The sequence below is a fragment of the Periophthalmus magnuspinnatus genome, chromosome 7 (genome assembly GCF_009829125.3).
Source record: "Periophthalmus magnuspinnatus isolate fPerMag1 chromosome 7, fPerMag1.2.pri, whole genome shotgun sequence".
In the NCBI taxonomy this organism is placed as follows: Eukaryota; Metazoa; Chordata; class Actinopteri; order Gobiiformes; family Gobiidae; genus Periophthalmus; species Periophthalmus magnuspinnatus.
In genome coordinates, this window is record NC_047132.1 from 25,049,069 (window position 1) to 25,075,151 (window position 26,083).

At 38.5% G+C, this 26,083-nt stretch overlaps 3 protein-coding genes across 4 annotated transcripts in view; 1 reads left to right on the top strand and 2 right to left on the bottom strand.

Moving 5' to 3' along the window:
• kcna10a (potassium voltage-gated channel, shaker-related subfamily, member 10a) overlaps positions 1-8,125 on the top strand; it is a 9,928-nt gene extending 1,803 nt beyond the window's left edge. Inside the window, exon 2 of one of the 2 annotated variants that reach the window (XM_055223131.1) lies at positions 4,917-8,125. In XM_055223131.1, the coding sequence (XP_055079106.1) occupies positions 5,027-6,772 (1,746 nt within the window). In that variant the 5' untranslated portion in view covers positions 4,917-5,026 and the 3' untranslated portion in view covers positions 6,773-8,125. The remainder of the gene's footprint in view (positions 1-4,916) is intronic. The other variant, XM_033968889.2, reaches the window with a different exon arrangement.
• Positions 8,126-17,085: 8,960 nt separating this feature from the next.
• Positions 17,086-20,938, bottom strand: pnpla1 (patatin-like phospholipase domain containing 1). The gene is made up of 9 exons (XM_055223133.1): positions 20,482-20,938; positions 20,105-20,337; positions 19,973-20,038; positions 19,344-19,550; positions 18,979-19,039; positions 18,684-18,884; positions 18,488-18,605; positions 18,267-18,389; positions 17,086-17,901 (listed from the first exon to the last, which is right to left on the bottom strand). Exons 1-9 carry the CDS (start codon positions 20,687-20,689, stop codon positions 17,727-17,729), a joined length of 1,392 nt encoding a protein of 463 aa, XP_055079108.1. The 5' UTR covers positions 20,690-20,938; the 3' UTR covers positions 17,086-17,726.
• A 302-nt stretch (positions 20,939-21,240) lies between these two features.
• On the bottom strand, positions 21,241-23,953 carry etv7 (ETS variant transcription factor 7). The gene is made up of 9 exons (XM_033969315.2): positions 23,601-23,953; positions 23,327-23,468; positions 23,011-23,175; positions 22,757-22,915; positions 22,253-22,348; positions 22,061-22,180; positions 21,669-21,811; positions 21,496-21,596; positions 21,241-21,426 (listed from the first exon to the last, which is right to left on the bottom strand). The coding sequence occupies exons 1-9, from the start codon at positions 23,631-23,633 to the stop codon at positions 21,249-21,251; spliced, it is 1,137 nt and encodes a 378-aa protein (XP_033825206.1). The 5' UTR covers positions 23,634-23,953; the 3' UTR covers positions 21,241-21,248.
• Between the last annotated feature and the right edge of the window lie 2,130 nt (positions 23,954-26,083).

Consider the following 26,083-nt stretch of genomic DNA (forward strand, 5'->3'; position numbering starts at 1 on the left):
ACACAATCAACATCTTTGAACATCTCTCAGATACTTAAGGCAAATCTCCAGCCTAACATATGGACACCAGATAAAATGACTTTCATGTACATTCATGTATTCATGAATATATAACACTTCCAATGGTTCTTCTGTAGAATGGTTCTGCCCTGTACTGAATGTGTCTATAATCTAGAGTTATCAAAAGTATCAAAACTCATCCTAATTAATGCTAAATCTAGTTCATACTAATACTAAGTATGAATATGGAAAAAAACACACATGTATAGGACAAAATGTGACTTTTTCTGAATAGCATTGGTCTTTGTCTTGATCTACGTCAGCACCAATAAAAGACCAGAGGATATTAAAGAAAGTACAATTATTTAAAAAATATATATTTTGTATTAGCATTATGGTATTGGAGCTGGTTTCAAGCCATTTCCTTAGTATTAAATTGAGCTTGAAATATTTATATCGTGTCACTATAATCGATATGTAAGATCATTACAAATCAGACTGAGTAAAATTTCAATTAAAGATCACATGACAGGAAAACGTCTCAGTGCAAATACACCACAGTATGCACAATGCAAACACAAGTCTTCATCATTATTATTTGGATTATTTAAATTAGGCATCAACAATTATGATGATGATGTGTATGACTCAAAAAATCTGGCATTTGGATAATAAGTCTGATCTTTCAGCAGGTGTTTAGGTTGGGAGTCTTACTGTTCATCATTCATGAGGATGACAGAAAAACATGAGGTGAACTTGCGATGCTAAAGCTTAAGGATGAGGCAAAGTGTGTCACCTAATTAGTGAAATAGAGTATGACAACCAAATGCAATATTAATGATCTGAACAATGCGCTCTGTACATTAGACATATTTAAGGGTGAAGGACAAAGGTGTCCAATCCTCTGTAATGTGAAACATGCTAACACTGCTACACGTTAATCAGTTTTATATTGTGAATACATTATAGTGGTGGACCAATTTTAAGTCAGAACACATCATATTCTCTGTTTGAACATTTTAAATTGCACTAATTAAAAGTTACATTTAACAGCCTTGTGATTATGATAGAAATGTTGGTTTTAAATAGAGAAATCAGTACTGATTTATTTAGATTTTATACTTTTTTTATACTTTTTTTAGCAGGATTTTTAGCACAAAACCCATTTGTGTTAGAGCCAAATGTAAACAAAATCATGTGAGAATTTTATCTCACTAGCTCTTGTTGCATGAGATCTTTTGCCGTCCCTTTGTATGGATATAAGATTATCCTCCATTCTTCTGAACCTACACGTGTAGACTGTGAGTCAGCTGACTGAACTGCACGCTTACTACAAATGCCCGTGTACCTTGTTGCGTGTTGATACATTTGTACAAAAGAGATTAGGGAGATCAGTCTTCCAGCTGCGGGCATCTTAAAGATATTACCACTTTTATTTCCTTGATTTAAATGCACAGATGTTTAGGTTCTCATATCATAAGCCCCAGTCATTACTCAGAATTACTACTATTACTATATCTGCATATTTCTCCAAAATGGTTTAAATATACTTGATATTAACATAAAAATAAATATAGTCTGCCGGAAAGGATTGTCTGGTGCTTAGCGCAGATCTGGCAGAACATCTGCTCATGTTTACAGACATGTGGGGATGTCACAGGGGTTAGCTGTGCAAAAGGGCACTTTGTGATTTGTTACATTTTTCACACAGGGTCACTGTATGTGTGCTATTAGTGCTGGTTCCAAGCCTGTATAAATGGAGCGGCATGTGATATTCAGAGAGTTAAAAGTACAAAGTATCATATATAGTAAATGCAGAGGGCACTGAATTTGCTGTGATGACTCCAGATAGGAAACCTTTTTTTACATCGTAGTATGATTTTGTTTGTGCTGTCCCACATGCCTCATAATCTTAATGTCAATTTCTTATGGATGTCCCATCAGTTAAAGCTACTGCTACTGGGGCTTTACTAAGATCAGAAATTTGCACAGAATTTCTGAACTCTCACTTCCTCTGCAGATCTCTCACTTATTTTGGTCTGTTGTAGTTAGAAAGTGTCCAAAGACCTGAGTGACTATTCATAGTAAGGTCAAAGCATCAGGGCCCTGTGAGTGAGGGCTGCATGACTTCTGTATGGACTTTAAATTCCTCACAGTTATGAAATGGTAAAAGTATTATAAATAACATGTTCAGAGTATTACAAGCTTTGGTTTACTTTGGCAGTTTTTTCACAGGGAGAACAATGATAATAAAACAAATTTTCATGCTTTCCGTCTTAAAAGCCTAATTGTCAGCACATGATTAAACTTGTTAAATGAAATGTTAAAGACTCTCAAGGTAATGAGTGATTCTGCAGGAGATTATGGTGAGTCTGTGTAGCCTTGGCTGCAGATTATCTTTGACCTCTGTGGCCGCACTTGGAAACACTTGGGGGCCCTTGACAGATTACGTTTCACTTTTTGCCACCTCCATGGTTGAGAGGATTTTCTGTCATTTCATCCACCGCAGCTTTGGTTTTAAAGTTTAATACTAAAAAACTACATTTTATATACGGTTGGTTACATGTCCCTGTATTGTCATTATCATACAGTCAGAAGCTTCATTCTTCACTTGTCTTGTTGAACATGGTAATGAAGTTGTTAAACATGAATCTTTTATTGAGATACTGTAAATAAGTCCGATATGGTGATGGGCCGTGTCTGTGTCGTTAGTCGGGCGTGAAGATCTAATAGGGATCTTATCACAGTGTTCTGGTCGATGGAGCATGACAGATCTTGTATTGCTGATTTAATTTGCTAGACTTGAACAGGATTAGCTGAATGCAGATGTCATATGTCAGTCTGGGAGGCATTTAGAGGTAGACAGTCTTTTTGAGCACTCATTTTGGTTTAATGAGAAAGGCCTCTCAGCATGTGTCTGTTTGCATGTGTCTCTGTGTACAAGTGTGCACAGGCCTTTGCTACGGCTCTGGTTTCTGCCGCAGAGTAAGGTTACCCCAATGTAGTCTGTGATAGATTAGTCATTCTGATCCCGATTGAGGAGCGCACAGGTGCTCAGTCTATTGCTTGCATTTTATGTGTTTCTCTGATGAGGGGAGCTTTCGTGTAGGATGAGGTCCCATGTGGGGTAAAGCGGTAAGCGACATTTTATTAAACTAAAACTACTAACTAAAAATTACTAATAATTTCCTAAAACTCTTCTACTGTGTTGTTAGATTTCTAGCATTTCACACAACTCAACTGTAATTTTTGAAATGTCAAGAAAAGGTTTGTGTTTTGTCCTACAGTTTCTCCAATAAAGCATGTTATTTACAAAACATGAATAGGCTTTTGGTGCTGCTAATTGCTTTGGCAAGGGAGGGAGCACTGAGAGACACTTTTTTCAGCTCTATAGAAGTTCTGGTTGTTCTGAGGGTCAGGTGACAATCCAGCCAAAAGTTCAAGTTGCCGTTGCTCATTCTTAGAACCAGGCAGGTAAACACATAACTATTTTTGTCAATAAAGTGAAATGCTCAGTTATAAGTTACAATCACAACTGTTCATCGGGAAACAGATACTTTACCTGTTAACATTTTTTTTTTTAGCAACACCTCCCAATTCTGGGGATTCCCTCACTTCCTCCCGTCAATCCTGATTTAACACTGTGATCACGTCTGTCACTTTACTTTTCTGGATTGTGCTATTTTCATTTATTTTCCTGAGTTTTCTGAACATAAGTTCCTTTTGATTCATTTTCCATTCAGTGTTGCTTAATTTAGAGTGAATTGAACTGAACACCATATGAACGTAGCGTCTACATGTCTCCTGTATTCTTCTGATATACACACAGGCCCTTGATATGTCCTTTGATATGACGTACACAGGTTATTTAAACTCCTCATGTGGGAGCATCACCAGGGCTTAGATAGTCAATACCATGTGTGTGTGTTGAATGTTAAGGTCCCCCTGGCTATTGTGATTTGTTATAAACGTCTGCACATCCAGACTGTCTCCTACTTGTACATCTATATTCTTTAGACTGCCTGTAAAACACACAGGCATCTTGAAATAATTCAATATTTGTATCCTTGCATGGATTAGATTTCTTTCAAAATGTGGATAGTGCCATTTTAACCTGCCAATATACATGAAACAATCGTGAGATTTTGTTACCTTTGGAATAAATGTCAAATTTTGTTTCTGTTGTTTAGACAGTTTCACACTGACAAAATGACACCTGTTGGGAGCTGTACAGTAGAATCAATTGTCAAGGCAAGGCAAGTTTATTTGAATTTTTTTTTTAGGTTGACTAAAGGCGGTATGGTGCTGCTAGTACTTCTGCTTCAGTAAAGAGTACTTTTACTAGAGTATATTTTTGAGCACAGGTCTTCTCATCTCCTCTCGGTCTGTCTGCAGTAGGATTGGTATCAGTGGTTTAAGGTGGTGACTCATGTGTGGAGTCTTTAATTAAACATCTCCAGCGTCACTCTGCTCTGTGCATGCAGAAGCAGAGTGTACAGACATGCAGCCACATTATAGGGCGAAACCTATACAATACTAGCATGTTGATATGGGTAAAACTGATGCCAGTGCAGCTTCATTTCCAGCAGATAAACTTAAGGAGATTATGGTAGTGTCTGACTTAGACCTGGGCTATCACTTCTCAGCCAGTTAATTATGTAATAATATATGCAGAGCCCCAGTTACATGGCACTATCGCCTTCTACTGCAGCTTCAACAGAAACTGGGGCCATAATGGGGGGTGCAGTTTTTTGGTTCTCAAAGCAGGGGACATGAACAATAAACATGAAAACACAACTGTGTGAAATAGGTTTAGTTACAATGATATACATTAGCACTGTAATTACAATGTACAATGGCCCTATTAAATCAAAAATAACCAAAACTGACTAATTTTCGGTGTTTTTTGTCTTCAGGGTCCCACTGAAGACTGGACAGTTGACCGTCTCCACAGACCAACAGTGTTTTTCTGAGTGAGAACGTTACATTCCCAATCTGGTGGGGTGACAGTGGCAGAGCCGGAGCCATGGAGGTGGCCCTGGTAGACTTTGAGAGTCTTGAGGACACTGAGAATGAGGTGGACCACTTTGCAGATGAGACCACCGCCCTCACTGCAGACCTGTCCCAGGACTCTAACATCCCCCCCAGCAACTACCTCAGGCGGGCCTCTCTGTTCGCCGCCTCCGCCTCTCCCAGCCACCTGCCCTCATGCTGCTGGGAGTCCAATTCACCCTGCCCCCCTCCACAAGCCCACAGAGTCAGTATCCCACACTCCCCAACACTGCCAACTCCCAGTCGACAGGGGCGCACCAGCTGTGCTAGCATGCTATCGAGCTGGAAGTTACTCCTCAGCAGTGAAGGCAATAAGGAAAATGAGAAGATCTTCAGTCGACTTGCAAAAGAGTGTTGTGAGGATCTATTTGTTGATAAACGTGGGCTTGATGATGGAGATCAAAAAGTCATCATCAACATAGCAGGGCTTCGTTTTGAGACTCAACTAAAAACACTAGATCAGTTTCCAGAGACACTCCTGGGGGATGCTCAAAAACGAATGGAGTATTTTGACCCAATGAGGAATGAGTATTTTTTTGATAGAAATCGGCCAAGTTTTGATGGGATTTTGTACTACTATCAATCAGGAGGAAAGATTCGGCGACCAGCCAATGTTCCTCTGGACGTATTTGCTGATGAGATCATTTTCTACGAGCTTGGGACTGAGGCTATGGAACAGTTCAGAGAAGATGAAGGGTTTATAAAGGATGTGGAGGTTCCCTTGCCCACACATGACATTAAAAAACAGTTCTGGCTTTTGTTTGAGTACCCTGAATCTTCTAATGCCGCCCGAGGTGTAGCTCTTGTGTCACTTTTTGTTATCATCATATCAATCATTATTTTCTGTATGGAAACACTCCCAGAATTCCGAGACGAGTTGGACCCAGTTGTTTCCACCACAGTACACCCTTTTAACAAAACCAGAAATCAAAGTGGGGAGTCTCTATTTGGAGGAAAAGCGACTCCTTTCAATGACCCTTTCTTTATAATTGAGACAGCATGCATTGCTTGGTTCTTCTTTGAGCTCTGTGTGCGTTTTCTGGCATGTCCGAGCAAGAGGGAATTTTTCCACAACCTGATGAATACTATTGATGTCATCTCCATCATTCCCTATTTTATAACATTGATAACAGAACTGGCAACTACACCAGCGGAGAGCACAGGACAGAATATGTCTTTGGCCATTTTGCGAATCATCCGTCTTGTGAGGGTATTTCGTATATTTAAGCTGTCCCGTCACTCAAAGGGCCTGCAGATATTGGGGCAAACTCTAAAAGCCAGTATGCGAGAGCTTGGTTTGCTCATCTTCTTTCTCTTCATTGGAGTTATCCTATTCTCTAGTGCAATATACTTTGCAGAGGTGGACGAACCTAACACACAGTTTGTCAGCATACCAGATGGCTTTTGGTGGGCTGTTGTGACCATGACCACTGTAGGTTATGGAGACATGTGTCCGATAACTATGGCTGGGAAAATGGTTGGGACACTGTGTGCAATAGCAGGTGTATTGACAATAGCTTTACCTGTTCCTGTCATTGTCTCCAATTTCAACTACTTCTACCACAGGGAGACAGAGGCTGAAGAGAAGACGCCCTTTTCAGATGCGATTGAGCAAGCATTGAAAGGTGACCCTAAAAAACAGGCTGATACTAACAAAGAAAATAGCAACACCTCACTCAATAAACTTAACGGCTTATGGCCGAACAACAAAAAGAAATAACAAAGGAATGCCAGCTCATTATTATAGGAACAAAGTTCATAAGAATGTTTGTTAACAAGTGATCAATGAACAAAATGTATTTATGATGACCATGATGACCAGACTTACCTCAAAAGAATGCATTTAAATAGCCTATTATACTTCAGTGGTCGTTATACTACTTTGGTCTTTAATTCAAATAAAATAGCAGAACTATTTAAGTGAGGTGGCATGATTCTGATAACACTAGGAGGACCAAACTTTGTATAAAGTACACTAACTAACTATATGACATGGGTGAGGTGGTCTGTAAGACGCTATGTCACTTATTTTCATTACTTCATACAATACCAAAGTATTATTTATGAATGCACATTAAGGAGGAAGGCTATATGCTGCAATACATCAGCGTTTCCCTGTCTGTTGTAGCCTAAAAAACCTATGTGAGTATCTGTCCTGATTTTTTTTTTATTCACTGATGTGCAACTCTAAATATTTTAATTAACTGTTATCATGTTTGGGGTGTAGAACTCAAGACCTGAGGACATGCAAACTTCACCCTTGAAAAAATATTATTTTTGAACCTTTTGCTATGCAATAATTTAATGTTATGAACTCACTGTTTGGTTTGAATGACTATGGTGGAACCTTTCCTATAATTGTTCGGGCATTCAACCTCTACTTTAAACCTGCTAATCCACCAGCCTGGTACTCCTGTCCACTGCTACCAGATGGTCGCAATGACATTGTAACAAACAGCAGAAAATTAATCACTGATTAAAAGTGAGATCAACATTTTCTGGAGCAAATAATATGGCAACTTTACCTTTTTGCATTAAGACGCGTACTACATCTTGGATCTCTTTTATCTTCATATTTTGATAACTGTAGCAAGGACTGAAGTCCAGTAATGTGACTCGCTCCAAAGTTTGTGTTTCAAAGGAGTGCCTTATTGGGATGATTTTGCCATAATCTCAATAGCCTACCTGTTATCAATGTTGTCAGTATTTTTTATCAGGGCAAATGTGGGAAGTGAATGGACTTTTCTTTTCTTCAGCATCTGCTACAGTATATGAAATGGACAGCACCCATAGTTTTATGCTATCAAAAATGACTGGACATTTGCATTATCTGTATCTGTGTTTTTGATGATTTCCATAGCTCACTTAAAGAAACTATATTCTATTCTAATACAATCATATCTCTTATTTCGTTTGTAAGAATTGTTTGTGTACTAAATGCCATTGCTGTGCAAAACTATCAAGCAGAAGAGAAAGCCTTGGTTGTTGTGTTCACGCTTTAAATAATTTTTTGACTTTACACTGTTCTTGAGTATGTATGTAAATGTTTTCAGTAAATGGTGCGCAATTACACAAATGCAGTTGTTGTTTTTATGTGCATAAAGCTAACTGCGGTGCTAGCTCGGTTCACCTGATGCTGCTATGTCACCGAACTACAAAAACTGGGGCAAAAGACTGTGTGGTAGTTGAGTCACAGTAATTGAGTCCAAGTCACCTCAAGTCTTCAGTGCTGTCACAAAGGGCTGAAACTGAACCCAATCAATCAAGTCAAACTCAGTACAAAACCGCACAAACTTTTTTCTGAAACAAATATTCTGACAATAACAGTTTTAAATATAAAATGTCTCATTTGCATGGGGTCTCCTCACATCAGAGTTACAGTGTCATTTGACAACACTGTGAAACATTAGCCTCGTTTCCATTGGTTCGCTTTGGAGCAGATCGATACAGCAAGTGTCTCCATTGTCTAAAGTGAACCATACTGCTGTGATTGAGGGGTCTGGAGAAGAGTAGCTCCCTGCGGGGGCACAGTATGGCGTGATTAACAACCAAATAATAATAATGCCTTACACTTGTAATGCGCTTTACAGGCTTGTCAAAGCCTCTCAAAGCACTACACTATAGTCATTATTCATTCATTCATTTCCACACTTGGTGATGGTAAGCTACTATTGTAGCCACAGCTGCCCTGGGGAGACTGACGGAAGCGAGGCTGCCAATCTGCGCCATCGGCCCCTCCGACCACCACCTATCATTCACAACTTTCATACTAGGCAATGTGGGTGAAGTCTCTTGTCTAAGGACACAACGACAGAACTTGGTCCAAGCGGGACTCAATCCTCCGACCTTCAGGTTGGGGGCCCAACACTCTAACCACTGAGCCACTGTCACCCCCAAATGAGATGATTGGACAAAAGAGAACGCAGAATAAGTTGAAAACAAGACAGCAAAAAGCAGATATAAACATAACAAAAATGTATACTCAGCAAATGCTGACTTGATCTTGCGATATACTGCTGTATTTCCAGTTATGGCAACTTAAATGTTAAGCCAACAGTTCTGCAAAACAAAGCTAGCACTGAATGCAACAGCTGTTTCCTGTTTGTGGATGCACGCCACCTGTGTACAAAGATCAAACCTATTATATTTCCAGTGCATAATGAATCTAACATGAGCCAAACACAATGCATTACATAAAGATATGATGTAAAATGTGACGCAGAGCCTCGTTTCACAAACTTGGAATTACTAAACATCTTTTTGTGACACACTGAAATCAGCCATACAGTTATGAGTATAATTCAGATACAATTTAGATTTTATTTATTAAGAACACATGAGTTATGTTTGGGTGACATAGCAGAGCCCTGCCCCTGGACCTGGAGCCATGCTCGGAGCATGGAAACACAACTTAGCTGGACAGGCCCCAAGTGAAGCGTTCCAGTAGAAAAGAGACTGTTTATGCTTCTGTGACCTCCAACAAAAGCTAGCTTTGTCTATAATTGTCATTAAGCTATTCACAGCTTAATCATAAAGTCAATGTGTTTTTATGATGGACATTATTACCAGATTGTTTTAAAAACATTTGTGACATACAAGGTCAGGGAATGGAAAAGGAGAATGCCAGTGAAAAGGGAGAAAAGAGGGCTGTGTGACGCTGGAGGAGGCAGAGTTCACACGCTACCTGACCGCGGTTAACGGACTGACAGACACACAGATACCTTATATGCTGTGGAAGTAGGTTACAAGTGACATTTGAGATCTATACACAAAAGCCAGGTGTCTTTAATCACATATGCTTTATTCACAGTGTGTTCAACCAAAATTCATAGCATGTAATTTTACCAGTAGTTTATTGGAATAATTTTTTTTGAACTTCTTGCTGCACCAAATTTTCACACCTCTTGACCCACAAAACTGTGACATTTTACACCTTCCACTATGAAATAAAAACTTACTAAAAAGCAAGATATATATGGAGAATGTTTTGCAATGGTCAGATTCTCCATTAAATGTTTTAAAATGCTGAATGCTGTTGACTTTTTGTTGAATTTTTATTTTTGCAGTTTGTCAGTGCATTTGTTACATAAAAAATTGACTTTATGAATTTCTGAAATGATGCATTGTACTGTAACTGGCAAAGTCAACAAAAATCACAAAATGACCTCACGTCCTTTAGTATGTGGCTAACCTGAGGTGTTTGGTGCGATTACATTGCCGAGTGGGTTTGGAGAGCATCTAAAATTGTACTCCATTACCGTCATTAGATACCTCATCAAAGTTGTAACCAGTAAAATGAGCTAAGGGATTACCCAATATAAATAATAGATATTTCTCAATCACTTCCCCTGTTATGCATAAATGTCATTATATTTCTCATCCTTAAATGCAATTGCTACCGAAGCAAGACCATTTTTAGTTTTTGTATTTGTATTTTTATTGTATTCTTATTGTATTCTTATTAGAGTACATTGAATTGATAGATATAAAGAGATGTGGCTGTTTTTGTGTTTGTCATTGTTTTGTGTAAAAGTCCTGTTTGTGTCCAGTGGAAGATCCCTGTCCAGTGCTGAAACATGCATGAGGATGCTCTATCATTAACGAGTGGCTTTGATGGAAAGTTCCACAACAGTGAGAGATATGCAGTGCTGAGAAGGCTCAGGAAGGACACCACACAAGGGGCAGAGTTTGTTCATGACAGGGAAACACATCAGTATACAATTGTACTTATATGTAGTCTATTTTGAGTATGGATACATTGTGCAATATGGGAAGATGTCTGAGTTGAGGCAGGTTTTAGGTTAGAAAACTGCTGTGAAAGACAGCTTCCTTTCAATTTGGAACCAAATTTATATAACCTTGTACAGCAAGATGGATTCTCACAATATTTGTGAGTTCACAAATTCACAAGAATCCATCTTGGCGTGGCCCCGCTGGTGCAATAGGGCCCGACAGATGGTTGGCGCACCAATCACAGAGCAGCACTGAGGTTCTGTTGAAGGCGAAGTGAACCAAAACAAACATGGCGACGCTGACAGACAAACTTCAGCATGTTTTAGCGTCAATATGGACTATTTTGTTTGTGAAAAATGTGCAAAAGGTAAGCGTGAATAGGAAAGATGTCTGTGCTTTTCTCTCAACTGGATGTAATAATTGTCATGATGTTTATCGATCGCTTTCAGTGAGAACCATCCAAGATTGAAAATGTGTAAAACTCAATTCAGGAAGGACACCACACAAGGGGCAGAGTTTGTTCATGACAAGGAAACACATCAGTATCATAATTGTACTCATTATTCACTATTGCGAGTATGGATACATTGTGCAATATGGGAAGATGTCTGAGTTGAGGCAGGTTTTAGGTTAGAAAACTGCTGTGAAAGACAGTTCAGTTTGGAACCAAAACCACATATCAAGCAGTTCAAAGGTTCAAAGAAATCATGTAAGCAAGCATACATAATATTTTTTGTTGAACTGACTTCTGAGAAGAGTAATGAAGCAGTTTTAGATAACACTTTTAGAAATGACCTTACCACCCAGGCTGATCCATGGTTAAACAAGAAAAACTAGTGCAAACTAAAGGCTTCCTTGAATGCTTGAATTTTCTTGGAATAGTTTTTCATTGGGTCAGACCAGGCAAGTTCAAACTGTTATTGGTGTAAAAATGAATGCAGCAGTAAATCAAATGAGTTTACTAAGAAAAAATGGGTGTTCACATTCGAAGTAAGATTGAGATACACAAAGAAAGGAGGTCATAGTGTGATGCAAACAGAACATTGAATTGAGGCACAAGAGTCAACAACATCTGCTATGGTATAATTTGTTCCTACAGATTAACCATTAAACAAACACGGAGACTTACTCACATGGAGACCTTTGACCTCAATCAGACTACATTGTTAATTAAATTATCTATAGTAATGTCTGTGGGAAACATTTTCTAAATGGAAGCAATTTAGTCCAACTTCCCCTCAAATATCTTAATGACTTTAGTAGCCCACTGATAGTTTTATATAACCTTGTACAGCAAGATGGATTCTCACAATATTTGTGAGTTCACAAATTCACAAGAATCCATCTTGGCGTGGCCCTGCTGGTGCAATAGGGCCCGACAGATGGTTGGCGCACCAATCACAGAGCAGCACTGAGGTTCTGTTGAAGCCAAAGGCGAAGTGAACCAAAACAAACACGGCGACACTGACGGACAAACTTCAGTATGTTTTAGCGTCAATATGGACTATTTTGTTTGTGAAAAATGTGCAAAAGGTAAGCGTGAACAGGGAAGATGTCTGTGCTTTTCTCTCAACTGGATGTAATAATTGTCATGATGTTTATCGATCGCTTTCAGTGAGAGCCATCCTAGATTGAAAATGTGTAAAACTCAATTCTGAGTGACACACATATCAATTTGGTGTCAGGTTAAGTTTGACATACACAGTGTAGCAATATAGTGAATATGCAAAACTGATGACATGGAGATGGTGATTGTAAATTGCCTGCAGATGCCTAAAAGACTTGTAATAATCTTGAGCAAATAATTGTTTGTCAAGTTTATGAAGAGCTTTTTGTCAGTGTGAACCAACTCAGGCACAATGTAGCTTGCAAGTTTCAACAAAATAAATAAATGCAGGTGACAGGGTTATACAAGGCCATGACTTTCATTGTCAGGTCACAATTTTCTCCTGTTAAAAGGTGAACTAAACAACTCTACAACTCAAACAAGCGAGTATGACATCATTACTTAATTACACTCAATTTTCCAAGCTGCCAAATGAGATTACAGAAAAGGTCACGTACTCCCAGCCGTTTCCAGAGCAACAGGAAGCAGACAGACATCTTTAGTCTCGTCCTAATCAATATTTGATGCACAAGTAGAACCAAGATAGATATTACTAAACTTAATCACACTGGCAACGTTCAAACCTCATGCATATTTGAACTGAGTCATACTTCAAAGTTTAGTGTTCACCAAAGTCCACCAAAATCCACCAAAGCCTCATCCAGCTGCTCGGTCCTGACTGGCCAGATCAGTGGCTGGTGTGTGGCAGCGGCAGATGTAGGGGTTATCCTATGATCCATCCAAAGGCATTATATAAGAGGATCAGTGCACAGGTAATAGGCCAGCTGTGTGAACAAGAACATGTGGTACAGCCATCAAATGGTCTCTTCAAGCTCAACGCCAAATAACACTGTCTGAAAATATTATCCTTTACACACATGTACACATGCTGAGTTTCAAGGCTTTTTGGGGACTTGCATTAATTTCCTAAGACCAAACCTAACCCTTACTGTAGTCATTAGCTGTCTAACTCTAACGTAAACCCTACTTTTAATTTTATTTTAACTCATATCTTAACTTTAAATGAACCATGTCTAAGATTTTGATTTTAAATTACATAAACATGATGTAACTGTGTTCCCAGATACAAGGTTGTTCAGTGTTCAAATCAAATAAAGCTCCTACCTCCTTGATAACAATTGTAATGTTGATCTATTCTTGATTCAATTAATTCTTAATTACTCAAGATGATTATCCAGTCAGAAAACAGAATGAGCCTCACATGCGCCCCTTATTTGGGTTACCAGTGTTAATGATAATTCAGTTTTAACCCACACTTCCACGCTCACCACTGAAAATGGATTAATGGATTTATTAATTTTATGTCAATGTGGCTCTAAATCCAGTCTAATACATGATACCAAGCTTCAGTAGAAACACACATTCAAAGTTAAATATAGCCTCCAAGCTGATGAAAGGTGTCATACGCTGAGCACATACACTCACACATATATATAAGAAGCATTCACCACTGAATAACTGAAAAATAATCAATAATCTTTTGCATTTCATGACATGCATGACAAACTAGACTTAGAGAACATGTAAGACTAGAGATCAGGAAGCTACTAGTGTAAAGTGAAAATACAGAAAAATACAGAATAATACAAACAAAAACAAACAAAACATTTAACTACGTAGGTCAACTTAAAACATTACAACCAGTTAGAGGCGTGATTATAATGTTTAGCACCAGATTATTAAAGTGCATTAGTGTATCCAGTTTTGCATGTCCCTGAACTGTATTCAATTTCTGAGAAGTAAAATAACCAAAAGCTTTTTTTTCCCATTTCAGTTCTAGTACAGCCACTTTTTAAATATAATCATGAGATCTTGTATTAAAAGTTCCCGTATCAAAGTTCAACAAGCAAATGAGATGTTCTGGCAGTCTATCAAGTAATCCTTTATAAATACATTTTATACAGTGTTGTTCTCTTCTGACAGATAGAGATGGCCAACCTACTTTTTCATAGAATGTGCAGCGATGGGTTTTAAATTCAAATTCATCACCTTTTATAAAAGAAGGTCTATGAACAAGCAAAGATCAGCAAAGAGAGCACTTGCATACAAACAGCACCATCTGCCTATAAATGTATGAGGCTTTCTCTTAAATTGCAACCAGTGGAATTAATAAATATAGTAAAAAGTAGCAGGCCCACAATTGAGCCTCCTTTGCTTAAAGAAAAATGAAAAAAAAAAAAAAAAAAGTTGATTTAAACCCATTGGCCACTACTGTCTGGGATCTGATTGAAAGATAAATTTTGAAACCAATTACATGTAGCATTGTCAAATCCAATATGCTTCAGGCGCTTCGAGAGGATTTTATGATCTACTGAATCAAAAGCTTTAGTTAAATCAGTAAACAGACACAAGTACACAATCCTGTTTGTCATCAACGGCTGTGAAAATGTCATTTAAAACTTTTATGGTCGCAGTGACAACGTTATGACCTTTTCTGAAAACTGCAGACTTCAAAATTGAGTATTTATTTGAATCAATTTAACCTTGATTTGCTACTAACTTTTCTTAAAAGTAAAAGTTAGTTAGATGAGGTCATTTAGATATTGGCTGGAAATTATTTACATTTTTAACTGTCCCACCTTAATGTACAGTTGAAACCAGAGGTTTACATAGACTATATAAAAACATACACTTTTTTCTCACTGCTTGACATTAAATCAGACTTCTTTCCTGTTTTAGGTCAGTTAGGATTACCAAAATTATTTCTAACAGCTAAATACTAAATTTACATACAGTAAGATCACTATGCATTTAAACAATCTGGAAAAACCCAGATGATGATGTCATGGCTTTGGAAGCTTCTGATCGGGCTATTGACAACATTTGACTTAATTAGAGACATGCCTGTGGATGTATTTGAAGCCACACCTGAAACACACTGCTTCTTTGTGTAACATGGGAAAGTCATGAACCAGACTTGTGTAAATCTTGGGTGCAATTTCCAGGTGCTTGAACAAAAGCAAAAGACCTCCTGAAGATGCTGGCTGAAGCTGGGAAGAGTGTGTCATTATCCACAGTGAAACGAGTACTGTACTGACATGGGCTGAAAGGCCACTCTGCAGGAAGAGGCCATTACTCCAAAAGAAACATAAAAAAGCCAGATTACAGTTTGCAAATGCACAGAGACAAAGATCTTATTTTTGGAGACATGTTCTGTGGTCTGATGACACTAAAATTGAACTGCTGGGCGGAAAAAAGAAGCTTGCAAGCCTGAGAACACCATCCCAACTGTGAAATATGGGGGTAGCTGCATTATATTGTGTGGTTGTTTTGCTGCAGGAGGGACTGGTGCTCTTTACAAAATAGATGGCATCATGAGGAAAGAACATCATGTGGAAATGAAGCAACATCTCAGGACATCAGCCAGGAAGTTAAAGCTTGGGGTCTTCCAAATGGACAATGACCCAAGGCATACTGCCAAACTGGTTATAAAGTAGCTTAAAGATAACAAAGTCAATGTTTTGGAGTGACCATCACAAAGCTCTGATCTCAATCCTATTGGAAATTTATGGGCAGACGTGAAAAGGCATGTGCCAGCGAGGAGACCTACAAATGTGGATCAGTTACACCAGTTCTGTCAGGAGGAATGGGCCACAATTCCTGCCAACTATTGTGAGGGTTGTGAAACTATATCCAAAATGTCTGACCCAAGTGATATTGTTTAAAGGAAATGGTACCAAATACTAATGAAATGTATGTAAATTTCTAACATTGAAGAAAGTCATGAAAAATTGTCTTAAAAATCCCTCTTTTGTTATTGTGGGATTTAGCAAATAGATTTTTTTCCTTAATTCTAGTATAATGGATATGAATTGACAAATTAAAAATATGTTAATAGAGGTTGAATTAAATATGGGGCAGCTAGTAATAAAAGTTTTGGTCATCAGCTCCTGCGGACTTGGATCTATGGAGTGGAGTGCATTTAAGACCTGTATGGGAGTGAAAGAAAGTCCGACTGTCAGAGGTTCAGACTCAGCATAATCAAGATCAGAGGGCTCACCATCACCAGAACATCACATACAAAGTTAAAATACCTATTAAAAAGCATCATATATTTCCTCTTTAGAATTTATAATAGTTGTATTTGATAAAATATCAGCTAATTTCTGACAGAGAGCTTACTGTGCTCCAGAACTTTGCCATATTTCCATGACTCTGTATCAGCACAGACATAAAGACGTTTTTGCCTTTCTAACTGTTGATAAACATTTATTCGTTTTTTATTTTATTTTATTAATTTTTTTTACAAAAAAATGCCCAATCCAAATCTGACCTAGTTGTGTGTGCAGTTTTCCAGAATTTCTTTCTCTAATTAAGCTTGCAATTTTTGTGTTGAACCAAGGATTCTTACATTTTTTTCATTCTAATTGGTGTTTGTCGATCTGCAACTTATTTAAATGTATTAATAAAAAAAGAAAAATTGTTTTACTCACTTTTTCTATTACTCTCAACATGTTTCAACTTCTATTACACCCAATATTCTCCGAGTAACTCGGGCTTTCCTCTGAAAATGTGTTCATACCTGCTCCACCTTGTGGTGAAAGCAAAGACCTGCATGCTATTTTTTCAGTTTCAATTATTAAGACATTTTATTATTATAATTCATAATTACATACTAAAGTCTGAACATTATTGCAATACAATGTTCAACAAAATAAACACAATTACCCCTACAATTTGTATGATACAATGATACTAAAAAGAAAGGAATTAGACACTATGGCTATCATGGAAAAGAAAGGCCAAGGACTGAGCAGCAAGCTCGCAAGACCTGCTGATATAAAACTGAAGAACATAATGCACACGTAAAATCTAATGTTACATAATGAAAACATAAATATAATAACATCCCAGAAAAGCATGACAAAACTTGAATAACAGAGACTGTGCTAATGTTATGGTTATTTCTTGATGGCCTTAGCTGACAGCATTTTCTCAAAAAAGTGTCACACCAGGACATGCCTATAGCAACATGCTCTGAAACACAGCTTTGGAGGTGTTATGTTGGTAATGTTGTGCAGTTGACACAGGCTGAATGAGTTTAGTGTTTAAATGGCACGTCACAGGACTGGCTGTTACCTCTGAAGGATATTAGCAACACTTTAGAGAGACGCCCTGAAGCCAAACTCCCAACTGGTCTACGATGACAACAATCTTATGTGTCCATTGATTCACTGGAGGTTTGAAGGATACGATTTGTGAAAACCTCATTACTGCTCAAATGCTGCATGCACTCTAGTCAGCTGATGAACAAACAGCAAACACATGGCAACTCAAATGACTCTGAGGTGAGCGTGAAGCGGCTTATCCATCCTTAATTCAGTTTCTTGCTATCCTTGGTGAATTGGTCCAAAGAGTTGGGCTCATGTTTAGTCTCACAAACAGGACAGGTACTGGTAGTAGGTCCAAAGTGCTTCCCCTTTCTTGGGGGTCCTTCGGCTTCGACATGAAATTTGAGCCATATAAACATCAGCATGATGATTTTCACCCTAAAACATAAAACACAAACAGACTAGAAGTGCTCTATTTATTTTCTAACACACATTTATAAAAAAACATCAAGCACGTATTTTGCATGGCCAGTTTGCATCCCTGGAGAAAGGCATTAAAATGGTTTACCATGCAGTACTAATACCAACTTTAATAATTTCCTTTGTAAGACTATTGCAATTTCATACTATTTATTATAACCTTTATGTTTTAGTTTTCACCTACCAAAATGTGACGTAGCCAACAAAAAGAACATGTAAATCAGTTCAACAGTTTTAAACAGAAAGTCAATGAACCAGTTTCTATTATTAAGCTGTTTTAGATCAATATTCTGGTTTGCCATTAACAAAATGTAGAGATTTACCTGTCATAAATATTTTTCCTTATGGTACTAATGCAGATCCGGTAAAAAAAGACAGTGAAGTGTCTGAGTCCTGCCCAAGTCCAAAATATCCACTGCGGAGATTCCCTGAACCAAAACTGCAATCTGCACAACACAACACAACACAACACAACACAACACACAAGGGTTTAGATATTTCACTTAACACGATTTGTAACATTATATACAGTACAAACAATTACCTATGCCAGCTCTGCATTACAGTGAGGAACACCAGGAGCAAAGGTAGGAGCAAGTACGAGAATAATTTTCCAGTTACCCCCACCATGATCTTGTTAGTCATCATATTACTCAGAAGGACTGAAATAAGTGTTGAAAACATAAAATGAAAAAATAGGTCTGATTATTAAAGTGTATGTGTGCGTGTGACTGTCATACCATTTTGAATAAAGTCCAAATGCATCTCAGACTGTTTGTGAACGGAATCATCTTTATGTTCCTTTACTTTTATGCTTGTGTGGTCTGTGAAGGTGATCAGGTTATTTTCTGGCTTCTTCTCACCATTTGCATCTCTTTTGGTGGTCTCCAGAAGTGGTTTTACATGGGGCAAGTTATGCAAAGTTAAATATGGAGCAAGCTCTGTAAGTCAGGAAAAAGTTTGAGAATGAGGTCAAATCAAGTCTGAAAATCAAGCCCATTGAATTTGCAATGTTTTTAGCAGCAGCCGACTTACCATTTCTCAAAAGGAAATGAATAGCATCTTTATAACCACTGTTGAAGGCTTCCTCGAGTGACTAAGAAAAACATATTCCAAAGTCAAACATTTAGAGTTTGTATGGATCATATGGTTCTTTTACAATTACTGTGATCGTTTGCTGTCCACAATGAACGCTATTACTTCAAAACACAATGATAAAGATCCTTACAGTGTATAACGTGGCTTAGAATATGGGAGTAAAAAGTGGAAGTTAATTAAGAATAATGTTTTCTTTAAAAAAAAAAAAAGGTGTCTAGATTGAAAAAGAGATGTTTTAAATCATAACACAGTATAGACAATTTTACCTGTACCAGAAATGCTCTTTATTTCAAGGAACTCACCTCTAAAGTCAGTGGATAGAGGGCATTGATGACCCGACCACAGTTGGGACCATTAGCTTTCAGTGTTGTCCCACTCACTACCATCTCCCACAGACACGGGGAGTCAGCAGGACAGATGTCAATGTCCCCAGAGAAAGGACACACAGTCAGAGTGGGGCACTGAGAGTGGACAGGCTGCATCCCAGTGAAGCCACCATCAACACAGTACTGGGACAAGAGACAATATTAGAAGTGTCAGGCAACTAGACAGTTATTGTTTTATGGACCATGGATACAGACCATTGTAATAGAAAGTTCCATGGCTACTTTCCATCTGTAGCCTCAAACATCTCTGCTAATTTACTATAGTGTATTCCTTTAAGCTATAATCTAATAACCTACTACAGTCATGGTGTCAGGTGGATTGTAGCTGTAGCAGGAATAAAAGAAAAAGTTCTAGGAGCACTACTCAAGTTATAATAGAACAAAAGCTATGGGTAAGTAAATAATAAACAGGACTAATAATAATTTAAAGTAAAGTAATGATTTTGCTGTGTATTGCCAATTTATTTGAATATTTAGGATTAACACTACTTTTTTTTTTGTATAGGATTACAACCTTCAGTGTTTGACAATAGTGGAAAACTTACCATGCCTTTGAAAGAAGGAGGTGTCATACCACAATAAACAGGGACATAGCAGCTACACAACAGAGCCTAAAACAAATGCATGACTTAATGAAGTATCGGTTAAACCAGTTAACAATATTGCAAAAAACTCACCTGTACTACATCATCTTTTGAGTGATATTCGGTCATGATGATGTGTTGTCCATCTTCCAGTCTGGTCATAGCCACAGCCAGGCGCCCACAGGCCAGTTTGTGAGCGTCTTCTGGCACGTACTTTCGCAGGATATGCTCCAACCAATGAAACACATTAATGGACGGGTTCAAAGGCCCAAGTCTGAACTCCTTCACTTGTTTGGCAAAGTGCAACATCTCATTCCGAATTGAAACTGTAAAGATGAATACTATAGGCTGATACTTTGTTTGTGAATGAAATGTTTTAGTATTCTTTGGAGCTTGTAACAGCAGATATAGCCACTCAATTATTTTATTTAGACATGACTTACTCTGTTTAAATGGTTAAAAACACTTACCAAAATCTATCTCACAGACAACAGCAGCCGCTACCAGTGATCCAGCAGAGGCGCCGAAGACGTGGGGAGCACTTTTTAAAATCCAGGGTGCATAGTTTAGAAAACACTGAGCTACTCCTAACTGATAGGTAGCCATGAATCCAGATCCAGAGAAGGAAATTGAGACAGGAGTTTCAAGAAACTGACAATTAGTTACTCCAGGAGGCATGTTACAAAATAGCTTATTTAAATTGTTTAAACCTAAAAAAGTTCTCCCTATGCTCTACAACGTCAGTGTTAGCTAATGAGTCAGGCCAGCGGAGGAGAGGGTTTTGAGCTTCTCAATTTGACATACTATGTTAGTGATGGCCATGTGAGGTAGCTTACAACACTGCTACTCACTGTTTCAGCGTGATAATAACAATATGTGAGGCGTTGTGGCTGTTGCTTAGTTTCTAGATCAACAGAAACATAAAAAATCAAAAATACACAAAAATATAAAGATTTCAATATTAATGAAAAAAGTAACATCAATCTTTAATAAAATAAATACATGGCATATTGGTTGATCTACTGAATTTATTGTGTGTGTGTATATATATATATATATATATATATATATATATATATATATATATATACTAACAAACATTATGGATTATGCCTCACAACAATGTTATGAACAACGTTTTGTATATTACAGTTTTATTAAAATAATCTGGATCAACAGGATTTAAACAAAATGTTCACTTAATTATATTACACTTTCTATGACCAGTATATTTTCTCTATCTAACAGGAGTAGTATGTGCAGAAGGAGACTTGGGGGAACCATTTTCAGGGGACAATTCAAAATGGTGCTCTTCATGTGTGGGACTAGGGTCAGCGTAGTCCGTGTCATGACTGTATGCTGTTGGCTCGTCTTGGACAACATGTTTTTGGATGTCTTGGGGTTTCTTAAGGAATCTATAGGTCAAAATTAAAAGCTATTTGTTTTGGATAAAATTCAAAATTATATACAACTGTATTTTATACCTGAACAGCAGTTTTTGGCCTCTCTCTTTCTTTATGATGTTGAGTTTGTAGTAGTGTCTCAGTGCACGGGACATTTTCTCATAGGTCATGTTGTCTCGGTTCTGAAAAGATTATACTAGTGAATTGGTCTATCGCTTTGGTTATTCTCTGTGAGGTGTACTACTAAAGCGTACCTTATGGTTCCCCCAGAGACGTGCCAGTCCATTGGGGTCTACTACCCTGAACACCAGGCTGTCCGGGTCCTCCCACCGGATGTACTCCTGATATCGTTCATCACACAACAACTGATAGACATAGTCCCACAGTAGTCGGCATTCTGGTTTCAACAGTAGTTTATCAGTTGTATTGCGTTAAAAAGTACAAATTTCAAAAGATACTTTATTAACAGTAGAATATGAAAGATAGGAGAGCAAGAAAGATACATGTGCACAGTGTTGGAGAAGTTCTTGATAAGAGAAAATGTTCATGTTTAATATATAAGCAAATGTTTAATGTATAAGCAAAATTAGTAATAGTATTGTTGTAGCAAAAGTACACATTTATAAAAATAGTAAATTAATTATACCTGGGATGCGTCCATTAGCTGCTTGAAGAGGACTTCGTCGCCTCTTCCAACTGGACAGGTTCAGAGGCTCTGGCTCTGGGCTGTTGTTTTGAGAACACTGAGCTTTTATTGTTGCTTCATCTAAAAGAAAAAAAAAAATCTTACAACATCAACAATACCAAGAAATCCTACAATTTATCATGTAATACTCACCAATTTGAGTTGGTGGAGTGTGTGGCTGGTACACAATTAAAGGAAGGTCTCGTAGGCTGCACTGTGGTGGAGTGATGGTGGTGGTGGGCCTGGGAACTGTTTCAATCAAAGGTGAGAATGAAAATAGAGACTTTGGCAAGATAGGGAAGTGTAAACTACTCTGTAAAATGAAAGCAAAAGTGGACACCGACTATCCAGATGATAATCATTTACAAATGGTACAAGGGTTGACAGCCTATATGGATAAATATGTATTAAGTGGAATAGGTCAGAAGTAATTTTGATAATTTTCAGATTATTCAATGGAAGGCAAATCCATAACAGTGATAGCATTATCATTCTCATAGATGTTTAAAGAGAAACACAACCTATTTACACTAGACTGGCTTTTCAGGAAGTACTTTCTTAAATAATATTTACCCGTTTAACAAGTTTGAGCCTTGGTTTATTCAAAGTCCATGTTTCCTTGTTCTTAAGTGCAGTTTATGTTTCAGTCTTACGCACCTGGTATAGTTGTAGCAGGTTGGGCGCTGTGACTGGAGATCTGGCTACAGACTGGGCCTTGAATTTGGGCTGAGTTGCAGGTTTGAGGCGATTGTGGGATTTCACAAGCTTTCCTTCTTTGCTGTTTTACACACTGTAGAATCTCATATAGTACATCACCTGACAGATTACAGTCTATATTAGTGAGTGTTTTTTTAACTATTACTTACTCTTATTTGGATCAATTACTTTTTTTAACAACTATATCTTCGTACCTGAACTGGGGCAGCGTCGCCTGAAGTCTTCTTTAGTCAAGAGGCACAGCGCACGTCCATTCATCTCAAACTGTCCTTTTTCAGGAGGGCGCAGACAGTACTCCTTCTGAGCCCAGGCCAACCACAAGGCAACATCCTCTTTATCCCACAGTGATGGGTTTATACCTAGAAATTGATTTTGTTTTATATGGCAATTGTTATATCAACTAATTAAACACAGTGATACATTGTGGCCTCAAAGAGCTGATCAGTCAAAAAAATACCACACATGTCCATACAATGACAGTTCAGGTGACAGAAGATCGGTACAACTTACGCAACCGTCCAGGTAAATGCCACAGGTCATCTTGCATTGAAGAAGCAGCCAGAGAAAGGGGAGAGGGGCTGTGATGCAAGGATAGAGGAATACGCACTTCTTGTGTCAGAGGTTTCAACAAAACACGGTCTCTTTTCTCTTGCTACACAAAGCAACAGCATAATTATTCAATTATTCCAGTTTTACAATACTAAATAAGCAACGTTAGAGGGAGGAAATGCAATGTTAGGTTTTTTGTAGTCCCCTCCCTTATGTATTTTTAAATTTAACTTACCTTGACCAAAACTGAAGGACAGACTTCTTCCATATTAACATTTTCTACAGACTAGTGCAAATACTGTGAGAAAACCCCCCCCCCACAAGTGTTCCCAAATTTTGGAGACGGTGTCTGCGCACTCTTAAAATATCCTTTTAAAGCCGGACAATCCGAGCCACTCAATTTCACATTGAATCCTTCCGGGAAATGAAAACGAAAGAAACACATCCCAAGCGTATGGGGTGTGTGCGCTGTGGCTGCAGGAAGCAGCAGCACATTATTAGAAGCAATTCAAGGAGTTTGATGTCAATTTGATGTAAAGTTTGTGTAAATTTGACAGTCCATAATATCACAGAAAGATTAAAAGATATATTATGATCCGCCCGTTTTTCTTTTTTCTAAACAGGCTAACGAACCACGCCATAAAGACTTCACCTTATTACTCATTGATAGAACTACCAGGAAGTAAAACCTTTAGAATACAGGGAGGAAGGATTGACAAAAACAAAAGGAGCAAAAGGCGCGTGCGCTCGGGGCACACGCGCACACGAGAATGAGATGTGCCTATGCCCCGCCCCTAACAGTAACAGAAGAGCCGTATGCTCCGCCCCTAACAGGAACCGAAGTGCCGTATGCTCCGCCCCTAACAGTAACAGAAGAGCCGTATGCTCCGCCCCCAAATGAGGAACATTAGAGCACACTGCTAAAGCTGCAGTCAATGAGGACTGCCATATGCTCCTTGTATGTGTGTAGGGGTGTGCGTGTGTGTGTGTGTGTGTGTGTGGGGGGGGGGGGGGGCGTGCGTGTGTGTGTGTGTGTATGTAGGTGTGTGTGTGTATATGTATATAGTAAAGCATTAGTTCACCATGACAGTTCCATTTATTTAACGCCGCGAGCACAAACTGTATAAAGATTATATTTACAGTCTGGCAGCAAGGGCGAGATCTACAAATGGCTTGTTGGCATAGTCCTGCTCGACCAGTGCCCTGTTGGTGGCTCCTCTGGTCGGGCAGTGTCCTGTTGGTGGCTCCTCTGGTCGGGCAGTGTCCTGTTGGTGGCTCCTCTGCTCGGGCAGTGGCCTGTTGGTAGCTCCTCGTGGTCAGGCAGTTGGTGGCTCCTCTGGTCGGGTGGTGCCCTGTTGGAGGGTTCTCTGGTTGGGCGGTGGCCTGTTGGTAGCTCCTCTGCTTCGGCGGTGGCTTTTTTGAGGGGAAAAGACAGGAGCTCCCCTGTTGTCAAGTTATTACAAAACCAGATTTCCATTTTTTGAAGGCAGTGGGTTATCCGTAGCTAGTTGTACATCATATGTTGATTCAACTGTTTTAATATTTTAGCTGCACAATATTAATAGAGAAGATTTTGTAAGATGTACACACATATTGTTATCATAGCCATGTTTATTATTGACATATATATTATTTCACAATCAGGTAAAGGTTAGGAACAGTCAATTTAGTGTAGGGCTTTCTGCTCCATAACCAAATGACCAATATTTCTCAAGTCCCAGGCACGATCACCGAGAGCCAACAACCTGTTTATGGTTAAGAATCATGTCTTCATCCACTTGATGACGCTGTTTCTCAGCATAGGATAATCTACTTTTGGTAAGAAATAAGTGATTACAATTAAAATACATGAACTTAAAAAAACAAAAACAAAACCATAATTTAAGGTTTAGCAAACAAATGTTTAGAGCGCCATCATGTGGATGAACATGAATCTCAACAACGATCTCAACCTAACACATAAGATTGGCCGTTTAAATCTCCTAAAAACATTGCTTTATCATTTATGCATCAAAAGAATTACAGCAGTTAAATAAACATAGTATGTGCGATTTTAATCTTCGGAACTATCGATAACCCACTGCCTTCAAAAACAGGAATCAGCCTGTGTAATAATGACACAGGCTGATCACGGGCTGATCAAGGGCTGATCAGGGGCCTTCCAAAAGCCAGTATTAGAAAAAAACAAAAAAACAAAAAACAACAAAGAGTGTTTAAGATGAGCAAGGCGGTGAAGGACGCTGCAAGCATCGGTAATATCGAGAGATCAAGGCGGGTGAAGGCGAAAAAAAAGCAACTGCAGCTGACTTCACCGCCATCATAAACTACAAAGCCCAAGTGTATGATGGGAAACGCAGTGCTGTCACACACGTGCAATGACGGCTGCCTTATAGCTGAATGGACTTGGAAGTGATGCCCTGTGTTTCAGGAGCATCCCTCCCTCCTCTTCATCCTTCATTTGTTTATGTTAATATCATCACAGATGTGTAAAATCAGACAGAAAGGCCCCGGGTGTTGTCTGATACAGATATGATGATCATTATATTATGTTGATGAGCTAAAAGTCATTTTCACCACAGATGAGGCCTAAGCGTGTAAACTTTATAGTGAGCTGTGGATCCTTTTCTCTGGTCATGTGAGCTGATTCCAATCTTCTTCTCCACCCCTCGCCCGCAGGCGCCTGCTCTAGCCGACAGTCCAGGCGAGGATTTCAGCAGC

What these genes read in the sequence shown, in the direction of transcription:
- etv7 (XM_033969315.2), bottom strand. Translation starts at nt 23,633, where the DNA reads ATGGAAGAAGTCTGTCCTTCAGTTTTGGTCAAG. An exon ending in ACCTGCTACAACTATACCAG is followed by an intron (nt 22,349 to 22,756) that starts GTGCGTAAGACT and finishes TGATTGAAACAG; the next exon opens with TTCCCAGGCCCACCACCACC. An exon ending in CACTCCACCAACTCAAATTG is followed by an intron (nt 22,181 to 22,252) that starts GTGAGTATTACA and finishes TTTTTCTTTTAG; the next exon opens with ATGAAGCAACAATAAAAGCT.
- pnpla1 (XM_055223133.1), bottom strand. Translation starts at nt 20,689, where the DNA reads ATGCCTCCTGGAGTAACTAATTGTCAGTTTCTTGAAACTCCTGTCTCA. An exon ending in GTAATGCAGAGCTGGCATAG is followed by an intron (nt 18,390 to 18,487) that starts GTAATTGTTTGT and finishes TGTGTTGTGCAG; the next exon opens with ATTGCAGTTTTGGTTCAGGG. An exon ending in AGGAAAAATATTTATGACAG is followed by an intron (nt 17,902 to 18,266) that starts GTAAATCTCTAC and finishes TTTATGTTTTAG; the next exon opens with GGTGAAAATCATCATGCTGA.